General features: G+C 37.8%; 2 protein-coding genes across 3 annotated transcripts; both read right to left on the bottom strand.

Moving 5' to 3' along the window:
• Positions 1-899: 899 nt before the first annotated feature.
• On the bottom strand, positions 900-8,410 carry depdc1b (DEP domain containing 1B). 2 transcript variants are annotated; one of them, XM_043231597.1, is made up of 11 exons: positions 8,187-8,410; positions 6,924-7,189; positions 6,592-6,730; positions 6,253-6,380; positions 6,046-6,176; positions 5,912-5,959; positions 5,395-5,535; positions 4,330-4,496; positions 4,024-4,200; positions 2,581-2,769; positions 900-2,312 (listed from the first exon to the last, which is right to left on the bottom strand). In XM_043231597.1, exons 1-11 carry the CDS (start codon positions 8,232-8,234, stop codon positions 2,148-2,150), a joined length of 1,599 nt encoding a protein of 532 aa, XP_043087532.1. In that variant the 5' UTR covers positions 8,235-8,410; the 3' UTR covers positions 900-2,147. The 2 variants fall into 2 exon arrangements, with proteins under 2 accessions (XP_043087532.1, XP_043087533.1); XM_043231598.1 differs by lacking the exon at positions 8,187-8,410 and having other exon boundaries at positions 6,592-6,680; positions 6,924-7,125.
• Positions 8,411-8,511: 101 nt separating this feature from the next.
• On the bottom strand, positions 8,512-11,630 carry elovl7b (ELOVL fatty acid elongase 7b). Its single transcript, XM_043231601.1, has 8 exons — positions 11,521-11,630; positions 10,955-11,044; positions 10,680-10,870; positions 10,514-10,594; positions 10,362-10,418; positions 10,166-10,271; positions 9,564-9,700; positions 8,512-9,483 (listed from the first exon to the last, which is right to left on the bottom strand). Exons 2-8 carry the CDS (start codon positions 11,016-11,018, stop codon positions 9,271-9,273), a joined length of 849 nt encoding a protein of 282 aa, XP_043087536.1. The 5' UTR covers positions 11,019-11,044; positions 11,521-11,630; the 3' UTR covers positions 8,512-9,270.
• Between the last annotated feature and the right edge of the window lie 275 nt (positions 11,631-11,905).

Below are 11,905 nucleotides of genomic sequence, written 5' to 3'. Positions count from 1 at the left end.
ATGATGGACGCTTCATTGCCATGACCTTCTGAAACGACTCTGTTTCAGTTCAGTTAAGTGTTGTTGGCATGACAATTGGGGTATAGTATTACCGAAGCATTAACACACACACACATATGTTAAAGGTGTATAAAGTAAAAAGGAAGAGTTCCTTTAAATGATCATTATGATCGTTTGTGTTTCCCTCATGCAAGGTTTGTGCTGAAAATACGGCTGGTTTTTCTAAAAGAGATTATTAGTTCTCTAGTGACCTCTTGAGTAAAAAAAGCTGAAGTACATCTCAGGACGAAAATACTGTTTATAACTGCACATTACACATTATAACATAAATACTTCTCAAAATATAGCAGGGTTTTTGCATGTTTTGCATTTCAAAATAACGGCAGGGTTTTTGCTGATTTGATAAAGATACATTTAAGGCTTCTTAAGACCACGTAAACAAAAATAAAAGGCAATACTGACATATATGTAACACACAATGAATTGCATTAGCAACACGTAAGACATTTTAAAGTTACCATCTCCATTACCTTTTAAAACATTTTTTTTTAAAAAATAGAAAAGGCTTGAATAGCTTTTCTTCTGACCATTATAATATTTTACTCAATCTTCACATAGGTTCTTTTTTTAATCTTTTTCGATTGCAAATACAAAATATCTCAAGGTAATGTATCTTGATCTAAAAATGTCCAGATATTTGAGATGAAAAACAAAATACTGTAAGATTTCTGCAATGCATGCAACATTTGTCCTAATTTGACTAATAAATAGCTTTTTCAGATCTGAAGAAAACCCGTATCTGCCTGTTAGTTATTGTTTCATGTTTAGCATGAATGTCAGCTTGAAATATGAGGCTATGTAAACAGAAATGTAAAAGAAAGAAAAAAACCCTCGCAACAGCATGTAATAAAGATTTATTTTTTCCAATTGCATATTTGTGATCATAGTGTAGACGTCCAAATCAGTAACAATAACTCCAGAATTTGTACAAAATCACAACACTGGGGACATAAACTTTAAAAAAAAGTGATACCAGCCAGATTAAATCCAGCCTTGTGTTAAAATCCATTACTTTTAAAACACATAAAAACAGCTGCCAGCTAAATCCAGTTTAAAGAAAACATCAGTGAAGATCAGATTTACACAGCATCTTTTGAACGATATACTTACAGTACCATGACAGTCGATCACAATCAGTTATAAATAGTCAAGTGATAAGATGTGAAGCTTTTAGTGCTACGTGACGTGATCAAACATGACAACCTAGAACAACTCTAAAACCAAATACAATACAAAGAAAGAACAAAAAAAAACAGAAACCAGTAAAAACAGAGGACGCTGAAGTATAAAAACACAAGACAGAAAGGCAGTGTATGTAGCCTGTAGTGCATCAGTAGCTGCTGTGACACTGACGTATACCTAAATTGATTTAAAGTATAAAATCGAAGTTTTCAAAAGCCATTTTCTGGTGACCGGCACATATTTCCTCTGGCTGATTATCAGTGACAGCATAATTTAGCAGAAATGAGAACTTAGCAGCTGTTAGACGACACCTGCAGCTGGAGGTAAAACTACAGCGGCTTAAAAATAGAACACAAGCGATTGTAAATGTTGCAGATTATTTACATCAAACGAATAAAATCAACAAGCACTACGGAGGCCCTCTGGATCTGTGTGTGTTGTTTTTTTTTATTCTAATTTTCAAGCTCATTCTTATAGCAAGACACTGCAAGTGAATAGGGAAAATATTATGAAGCTTCAGGTTCAGAATTCCTTTCACAGAAGGATTTGGGATTTCTCATTTCATCACGCCGTAAATCAGAAAATACTGCCAACAGCCAGTAACAAAAAGAAAAAACACAGCATTAATATGGATATGTACTGTAATTGAAATCTAGAGGTGCAGATAAAGTAATAAAATCTCAAAATCGGTCATTGCATTAAAAAAAAAAACAAAAAAACAATGGGTTTGCCTGTAGTGACTTGCTTTAAGGGGACTTCAATGCACAGCATCATACTTTATTTAATCCATCTGATCACTGAATTGAGTGTTATTTGGATTCAAGATGTCCTTTAATATTCTGTAACGTCTCTCCTTGACAATAATACTTAACACGGTCACACTAGCCTCATAACTGACCACTGACTCAAGCCCGAAAGCTCCAGCTCCTCTGGAAGGGCTGGAAGGGTTTCTTCAGCGTGAGGAACATCAGCTGAGGTTTGAGTCTCTGGGGTCTCTCTGGGAAAACCACCGCCTCGCTTTCAGCGGTGGGAAAGCGTCTGCGGTAGATGTCAGGATGAGATCTCTGGAACTGACAGACGAGAAAAAAAAAAATACAAATCACACAGGGGAAAATAAACAGTGCATCTAAGATTTCAAAGTTTGTGAAACATGCAGCTGAGTTACTGAACATGTCAGGCTGTAGTTTGACTTTTAAAGAAATATTTAGCGTTAAACAAGCTCTATGAAGGCTATGGACAGATTCAATCACGGCATCACAAGTCTATTGTAAATACATCACAATTTTTGTAGTAAAGCACACCATGTGACAGACATGTGCAAAGGATCCTCTTTCTGACCTGCTTCAGCTTCTTCTTCTTGTCTTTAATGGACATGTTCTTGTCTTGAATGATGTTCTCCAGCAGTTCCACGATGGCTCCTTGAGATCCAGAGACCCTCTGCTGCTCAAACTCCTCCCTGCTGATCTGTCTGCAGAACGAGTGAGGTGGAGACGCCGCGGAGGTGTCCGTGTCACCTGCATACTTTATCTTGAAGAAACCAAGGAGGAGAGGAGATCAGAATGTGGGGTGAGAAAGAGACGTCCAAAGCTCAATAGCTTCACGACAGAAAAAAAGCTTTGTAACAAATTTACACTTTTTCTCTCTTAAAAAATCTCTAAAAAAAACTGAGAATAAGCGATAATCATCCGCAAAAACATCTTGATAATAAAGTTTCTTTACAAACACACATTTTCTCCTCACAAGATGTTAATTGATGGACTGGGATTACTTGTGAATTATCGTGATGTTTTTTGTCAGCTGTTTAGACTCTCATTCTGACGGCACCCATTCACTTGCATTGGTGAGCCAGTGATTAAAAGATACATTTCTCCAAACCCACCATTTTCCCATGAAAAAACTAACTCTGAAGGTCCTGTTTTTTTTTAAATGCCAATGCTTTTGCTCCACGCCACTTTTCCCAGAATAGAGCTGCGTCATTACAGCTTGTAACTGCTAAAAAACATCTGTTTTGGTTCTAATTATAATGTTTATCGCGCTGAAATCATGTATTTTTAACAGTATTAGTTTCTGAGTACATACATGTAGTACTAATGTAGTACTAAACTAAGTTCTCCTTCACACTCAATTCTACGTTAAAGTTACAAAAACGCTCAGTTTTGTATGCAAAGGTAAATTTTCCTGGTCTTACTGTGCACAGTGCTAATATTTTATCATAATTTTCATGACATTGAACTGGAAGTTAAGTGCTGGGCGTCCGGTCAGAGGAGAACTGGCCCCAACTGAGTCTGGTTTCTCCCAAGGTTTTTTTTTTTTCTCCATTCTGTATGGATGGGGTTTTGGTTCCTCTGGCTTACTTTGATGGAGACACTTAACTTCTAGTGATTATCATCGAATTGATTACAGAGACCGTCTGTGCATTTAATAACAAATTGTTCACTCTCGTCATTATACATCCCTGTCATTGTATTCTTCTACTGTTCACTGCTTTGATGCAACCTGTGTTGTTAAAAGCGCTATATAAATAAAAATGATTGATTGAAAGATTGACAACTCTGCTTTGATGGAAGCATGCCATATGGATTTTTTTGATATTTGGAAAGAAAAGCACTGAACTAATAATATTGTTGCATTTTTCACAATACAATCCTATCTATATTAATAAAAATTAGACATATTTCATATTTTCTTTCAGAAATACACCAAAGAATCTGTAGTGGATGCAGTTTAATGATATTAGTCAATCAATTATCAAACATTTAATGAATGACGAGGGATGCTGACCTGAGCTCTTCTGAGGTGAGACAGATGCTCCTCGACAGATTTCCGCAGGTTGGAAGGCACCTTCAGCACACTCTCGTGCTTATCAATCATGAACGTGACCAGTTTGGTGGCCAACAGCTCGTCCAAGTCCACCTCGTCCGCAGATCCCAGAATGCACCGGGAGAAGGTCTGGACCATCTGCACGGGAGCACCCACGAGAGACGATCTACTGAACGCTGAGCTGAATTATAAATTAACTACGACGGTTGAGGACTATCGGTGATGTGCAAATAATTAACTTGTACAGAGAACATCTAACTGATTTACCAGGGTACGGGCTCCTATGGTGTCGTTCAGAGGGGGGAGAGAGGGGTTGGCACAGACTTTAGCCATCAGACGCATTAACAGCTGCAGTTTACGACGGTTGGCTGGAGGCAGCAGGAGACAGCAGACCTGCAGCGCTTCAACCGCAACCGACTGCTGCTGCAGGAGCCCTGTGGGAGAAACCAGTTACAGGAACACGTATGCTCTCAAAAGCTGCATTTATTTCAGCTGACATTGATATTACGAATACAGTAATAAATATAAAAATAACAGTTTTCTATTAGCTTTATATATTTTTAAATGTCATTCATTCCTGGGATGCAAAGCTGAATTGTCAGCAATATTACTCCAGTCTTCATTGTCGCATGAAATCAATCTAATATTTCTAATGATTTGCTGATTTCTAATGATTACCAATGTTGAAAACAGTTGTGCTGCGTAATAATTTCATTAAAACCATACATTTATTTTGTCAGGATTGCTTGATAAATAGTCATTTTTAATCAACTGATGCATCCTCAATGCAGAACGAAAGTCTTTCAATTTATTTGAAAAATATATTACTGGCCTCAAAATTTGGACAGAAGTGCATAAATGTGACCCTGGAACACAAAGGATATATTTCTAGCAATAGCCCAAAATAAAGTAAAATTTTTTTTTTCTTTTATGCCGAAAAATCATTAGGATATTAAGTAAAGATCATGTTCCATGAAGATATTTCCTAGCGTAAATAAATCAAAATTTTATATTTTTTTAAATAGTTGTCTCTCAGCTAACTAATAACTAATAATTCACTAATAGAAGGCTTATTTATTAAGCTTTCAGTTGATGTATAAATCTGTATAAATCAGACCCTTATGACTAGTTTTGTGGTCCAGGGTCATAAAAAGCAAATAAATTAAATATGTTTTTTTGTGTGTATATTCAATATTTCCTAATCTAGTAAATATTGATAAAGAATGAACCACTATAAATTTAGACTGTTTTTGCTCATTGTAATAATCTTAAAATGACGGCTGATTAAATATGTTCATCACTCATTGTGTGAATAGCTAGTGCATCGCTCACCCAAAATACTGACAAATATTTCATACAGATGGAAAGTCAAAAGTGGCTCTTTCAATCTCTGAAAATGCTCTGCCACTGTCCTGAACACATCTCTCTCGAACCCCGGATACATGGGCTGCCTGGCGTCATTCCCATTGGGCCCTAAAAATGAGTTCAAAGATAACAGATTGACTATAATGTAATGCATTCATACAGACATCATGTTTAATTAAATATTAATTTATAAAAAGCAGTTTACCTAAACAAAGGCTAATAAATTATATTGCATGGAAAATAATTATTTATTGTGATTATTAACAACACATTCACCTCCGGTTTAAACTTAGTCCTAGACTGAAAGACTCGTTGCACTGAACTGATCCTAAAACACGCCAGGTTCTTTGTTTTGTCTTCAGATGCACACCAGTAATGCTTTTTTTCTAAGGCACATTTTTAAAAAAATGACTTAAATGTCCTAATCCTGGTTTAGGCTAATTATCTGTTGAACATTGAATCAATACGACGGCAGATCACTCACAGTTTGCAAGGCATTTCATTGCAGATAACACCCAATAAGGCAAGTCCTCTACGGAAAACACAACACACAGAAAGAGATCCATCAGAAATTAGCTGCAAGAAGATTTCACGTGTTGAAACATAACCCTTGCTCACCTGCTTTGTTCTTCAGCACCACAATCCCCTGCTTGTTAACACCAAACACATTGTGAACGATGTGCTTGGGGCTCAGCATTTTGCCGTCTAAAACCCCATCCAGAGACTGGAGACCCAAAACAGTCTGTAAACTAATAAAAGAGTTTATTATAAAAGCAAAACCCAAACTTTTTTGAGACGAACTAGAGCTTCTCTGTCGACGCTTACTGTGTTAGCGTCATTGACTTCCATATCTGGTCCACGTGTTTGGGGGTTAATTCCCTCCTCCGGATTAAACGGCATTCAGGAACCTCACCGATGGCGATGCTGTGCCTCTTGTTCCACGACTCCGAGTTCTAGATCAAAAGCGAAATATCTATGAATTTTTCCATGCATCCTTAAGAAATCATATGCAGATATGCTGCTCAAAAACATTTCTTAATATTATCAATGTTAAAATCATTTGTGCTCCATGTTTTACTGTAATTCTGAGCAGCCTTGGTGTGCAGAAGACAATTCATGCTCATTGCAAAGTAAATGTTTTTCCACAGCCAAATGTTCTGTTACCATAAGAGGCTTCATTGGGATCTTCTCTGGCACTGGGATCTCATCAAAGTCATCCCAGCGTGGCATTCTGGGTAATGTGCTGTGATCTCCTACAGGTGGACGCACAGGAACAGGCTTCAGAGGTGATTGTGGGGGGAATCTGACACATTTAAAGCACTTATTATTATTTTGAAATGCAATGTAATATTATAATGCAACATATATATACTTATAATATCACACAATATACTCATACAATATAGATTGCTTCAAAGCAGCCTTACATTTATAGGGAGGAAAAATAACGGTAATAATGTTGTAATCTAATTTTTGAAAGAGAGCTAAGGAAGCACCTGTATAAATGTCCATTGTCCTCAAAGTCCTCTTTACCAAATCGTCCTTTGACATCCTCGATGACGTGGTTTTTAAGGAATTTTCGGAGTAACTTGAGTGTTTGGTAGCGTGTCACCTCGGGTCCAAAGTTCTGGTTTTGTCTGAGCAGCTCGTGGAGGAAGTCGAGAGCCTCGGCTCCTGTAAAACTGTGGTCATAACTCCTGAAATGAGCCCAGTGACGTCTGACTGGCATTCCACCACGGAAGAGCTTGATGGTCTCATTCCACTGGGAAAAATAAATAAAAAAATATTATAATAAATAATAATAATAATAATAATAATAATAAATATAAAGAATAATATATAAAGAATAATATTAAAATGTGAAAAATAAATTTTCAAAATATGTGTAAAATATTGCACTCAGCATGACAGACATATTTGTCAAAATTAAAAGACAAACTTATTCTAAAACACACTAAACTGTACTGTATTTCAAATTCCTAATAACTTGCTGAACAATGGGTAAAAACTACCTAGCGATAGTTAGTACCTAGATTTACAATGACAATTAATTACTTTTAGGGGGCTGTATTAAAAATGCATCCATGATCATTGTTTGAACAACTAAACAATTAAACAACCCATTCTAAAATATAGGGTAAGAAATACACATACATACAGAGCTCTATTAAACTTTTACATTTTTTGTTGCTACAAAACCTCTTTGATGCCCAAGCCAAATCTCATAATTTACAAATAACGATTAAGTAATTGGTATTTTGATGAAAACTGCTGTTACCATGGTGAATTTTGGTTACTTAGGAATTTTCCCTCAGGGATCAATAAGTGCAGTTTTTTTTTCTAGGTGTCTGAATGAATATATTTATATATATATATATATATATATAGATATAGTTGTAGAGTGAATTCAGGTAACAATTTTTAAACTATTTTCTGTTCAACTCGTCTAAGTTCGAGTACAAATTAAAACCGTGATATTCTTTAGGGTTTATCTTGACCATAATTCGCCACAGACCAATATATTTATATATACACATATCTAAAAGATTCACCCGTTTATTTGGCAGTAATAGAAGCGTGTTCTCCACGCGACATTTTCCACCTCCTTTCTCGGCTTTAAGTTTATTACACCGGCATATTGATGTGGGGCAATATCAAAATATACATTTCGTACAGTTTAAAGAGATACTGATGTAAACACTAGTTAAATCAGTTCACGTGAGGGGCTCAACTAACCGTTTTTGTTTCAAGTCACTTACCAATTTCGTCGCCCTATAAGGTCCAGGTCCAATCATTCTGCCATCCATTTTAGCCTTAAGTTGTATTAGTTTATTTATAATTTACCTACTAAAGTTATGGTGTTTACCTCCGTAAACATCTCCACGCCAGTTAACGTTAGCTACTTCATTTTTGAAAACCGAAAAAATTCCCGACAGTAAAGTGATTGGCACACGAAATCGGTCACGTGACGGTACCGCTTAACCAAATATGGGCATCACCTTACCCGGAGTCGGCCCGAGTGCAGTATGGGAGGTGTAGTGCAATTGCGCAGAGGAAGTTTTGTAGACGTAACAGGCACAAAAGTGAGTGACAAATAATTTATTTTGTTTCGTTATAAAACCTCATCTCTTTTCACAAAATTGGACATGTCAAATTTAAAAAAGACAAAAGATTCCTGTAACATTGTTCTGGTCCTCCATTTCCACAGCTGATCAGTAGAACATAAAAGCATAACGGGTAATTCCTACAAATCAACAGCATTTAAAAATAATCACATTAAGAAAAACAGCAATATTAAATACAGAATAAATAGTCACACAGCATAGGTCATTGACAAAATGTCTTCGGATGATGTCACTTCTGTGGCATGTGGTAAACTTTCAGGTTCGAGCAAAACCAGGTAAATCAGTCAAGCGTTCCTCTGGGGGTCAAAAGGCCTCAGGCTCATTCAGTTACAACTAAAAACCACCTTCAAAAACCTTTTTAGAAGCTAACGTCAATCCCCTGTGCTCTCATAACCTCTTCAGATTTGGCCAACAGGTCAATCATACTCCAAAAGCTGAGAAATTCAATAATTTACAGGCAAATTAAACTATTAGAACAAAAACACTGTACTTCCCACCCCTTACTCATTTCAAAAGCCTTAAGTGAAGACAACAAAAAATGAGGACAGCATCTCTAGTGAAACACCAGTGTGCAAGTTTTGGAAGTCTTAAATCCAGTGATAAGGTGGGTGTATTCCACATTAGTTTTAACATAAAACAGCAAAGTGGAATTTGAACGGATGAAATATTTTCCCACTTGATAGGTTAGAGCTTCACTTTTAGCTGGCCAATGGAAAGATCACTCTGATTTCTTGAGAAGGTAGTTTCCGTTCTGGAGGACCTTGGGAAGTCTCTTGCCTTTGGTGTAGGCGTGATAGTAGAAGTTGAGGAACAGGATCAGGAAGATCAGCCCATAGAGACCGATGACGTAGAGGAACACAGGGAACTGGTAAGGACAGTCCTTCATGAAGAAGAACTGGCCAATGTGAGCAGTCACAAGCACAAACTGAACCTGTCACAAATAGAAAGGTCGAGTTAGAACCAGTATGGATTTCAACAGACACTGGGGATGGGTAGAAAAGCTTAACCTACCAGCTGAATGGTGGTCATATACTTTTTCCACCACAGGTACTTCTGATAGGCGGGTCCCAGGGCAGAGAGAGCATAGTAAGTGTACATTATCACATGGACAATGCAGTTCAGCAGGGCATGGAAGGTTCCCAGACCACCTAGAAAGCAAAACATTAGCACTTAAGCATCTCTTTAATGAATAAGGTTAACTCCAAGGAGAACTAAGATGCATGGACGTTTTATGCTCTAGATTCAAGCAAAGTGGATGACAATGACTTGCTGGTCATGCAGTTTGGCTTGCATTTAATAAAAAAAAAAAATTAGCATCTACACATTTTTAAAGGAGGAATTCAAAGATTCAACCTCCATTTGAAAAGGAAACCAAAACCTGGATCATAAAGTATCTAAAATGAAATCAAGGGTTTATTACATTGGCTCAAAGACGTTCACAACTTTATTGAATCATCAACTTCATTTGGAGTCACTTTAGAGTGCGTTTATGACCTTTTGGGATCAGAGTTATGCTCATTTGGACTTTCAAAATGGACACCAAAATGTCAGTTTAACCAAATGTTTGGAATAAGACCACTGTCATTTTTGTTGAATGATCCATAATGCTTTACCTGCAGCGAATCGGACCCCAAACCACCAGGTGAAGGGCATGATGGAGTGATGGTAGACGTGAAGGAAAGTAACCTGGCTGTTCTTTTTCCTTAGGACAAAGAAAATCTGTGAAGACAAGATCACATAAGAGGTTCAGTTTGATCATCCATGTAAGACTTGAGGTCTATGTTCTGAACCCAAGAGAAGCCCACTTACAGTGTCAAGCATCTCAATAAACTTTGAGAAGTAGTACAGCCAGCAGGTCCACGCCATCTAGAAGGAAGCAGGACGGATAAGGAAGTGTCAAATTGTTGTACGAGTCATTGGCAACAAATGAACAGTCACAAGAATGTGCGCCATTAACATACCCTGAGAGCCTGAGGAGAACTGGAATAATCCACGAGGTCACACCCATAGGTGTAGCCGTTCGCCCAACCAGACATAAGAAACTGTAAAGACAGACACATTTTGAGAAACAATAGATGGAGACAAAAGAACACAGGAAGTGTGTCATGATGAAACATGTTCACGAACCTCATAAATCATGTAGAGGGAGAACGCCACAATGCTGAAATTATAGATTATCATTGGACGCTTGAGGTCAAAGGGCTTGCGGTTTTCCATCAGCCGAGGCCCCAGCGAGGTCACAAAGTAGACGTAGGTAGCGATGATAATAGTTTGAGGGAACGGGGAGGCCATAAGCAGCCAGTTCTCGGTCCGTGGATCTACAAGTTAAGTAAAAAGCGTCTTATTTCCCAACCAATTACAGACAGACTACAGACACCGATGTGCTGATGATGCAAACTCACCCGCTTCCTTAATCCACTCATCATAAAAGAGAACAGCTCTTGAGGTCAGTGTGTTGAAGGCCATATCTAAGGAGTCTTTAGGTTTCTCTTCTGTGGACAAAGAGACCAAAATTACCAACCAGATATTTAAATAAGCTTATTTGTAAACCAAAGTAACCCTTCTAATGCGTTTTAGCCTTAATGTCGCGCAGCTTTCCTCTTACCCATGCAAACACGGTTACAAATCAAGCAGCTTGTGCCATAAAAACTACAAATCCTTAAAGGAGGGGTTTATAGATGGTTCCCCAAAACTCATAGGAAGCACGCATCCTGGTGACGCCACTCCCAAAGAGACAAACCCATCCAAACCACTCCCAAACACAACTGGAAAGACGTGAAACCCCGGTAGATTCGAGATTATTCCACTTAAAAATCATAGAGCAAACATCTAAACCTAAAAATATAAATAAATAAAGCTCCTAACGCGTTCACAAAAAGCCAGGTCTACTTCAACGGGAAATCGAATTAATACAAATCCTCGTGCAATAGCCACTAAAAAAAATCTATAAATAAATAAAAGCCCAAACCTTAAAACCCGAAGCTGCGCTCCTTCCACGCTCTCCCTCGCTCGCTCGCTCGCTCGCTCGCTCGCTCGCTCTGCCGTGGGTATAAATCGCATGACTCATTTAAACCTGCCGTACTTATACACCTGTAAGCGTGGCTCCTCCCACAATTATTCATATATGGAGGTTCCGTCCCATGAAACTTCCGGAATTTAGGTCGAAACTTTGAGGCGCTGGGTTTTTGGCGTTTCCACAGTGACCTGTATGAAAATATGAACGGAACGCTGCACGAATGTCAACAGCAGGTGTGTGACATTATTTACGCTTCAAAACTGAACGAAGCAAAACAAGCTGACTGAAGATGTTTTCAAAGAAAACTCGACGAATGAAAAAATATCTTCCACCTCAG

Source organism: Puntigrus tetrazona, unplaced genomic scaffold (assembly GCF_018831695.1).
Source record: "Puntigrus tetrazona isolate hp1 unplaced genomic scaffold, ASM1883169v1 S000000396, whole genome shotgun sequence".
In the NCBI taxonomy this organism is placed as follows: Eukaryota; Metazoa; Chordata; class Actinopteri; order Cypriniformes; family Cyprinidae; genus Puntigrus; species Puntigrus tetrazona.
This window is presented reverse-complemented; position numbering and strand designations above follow the sequence as displayed.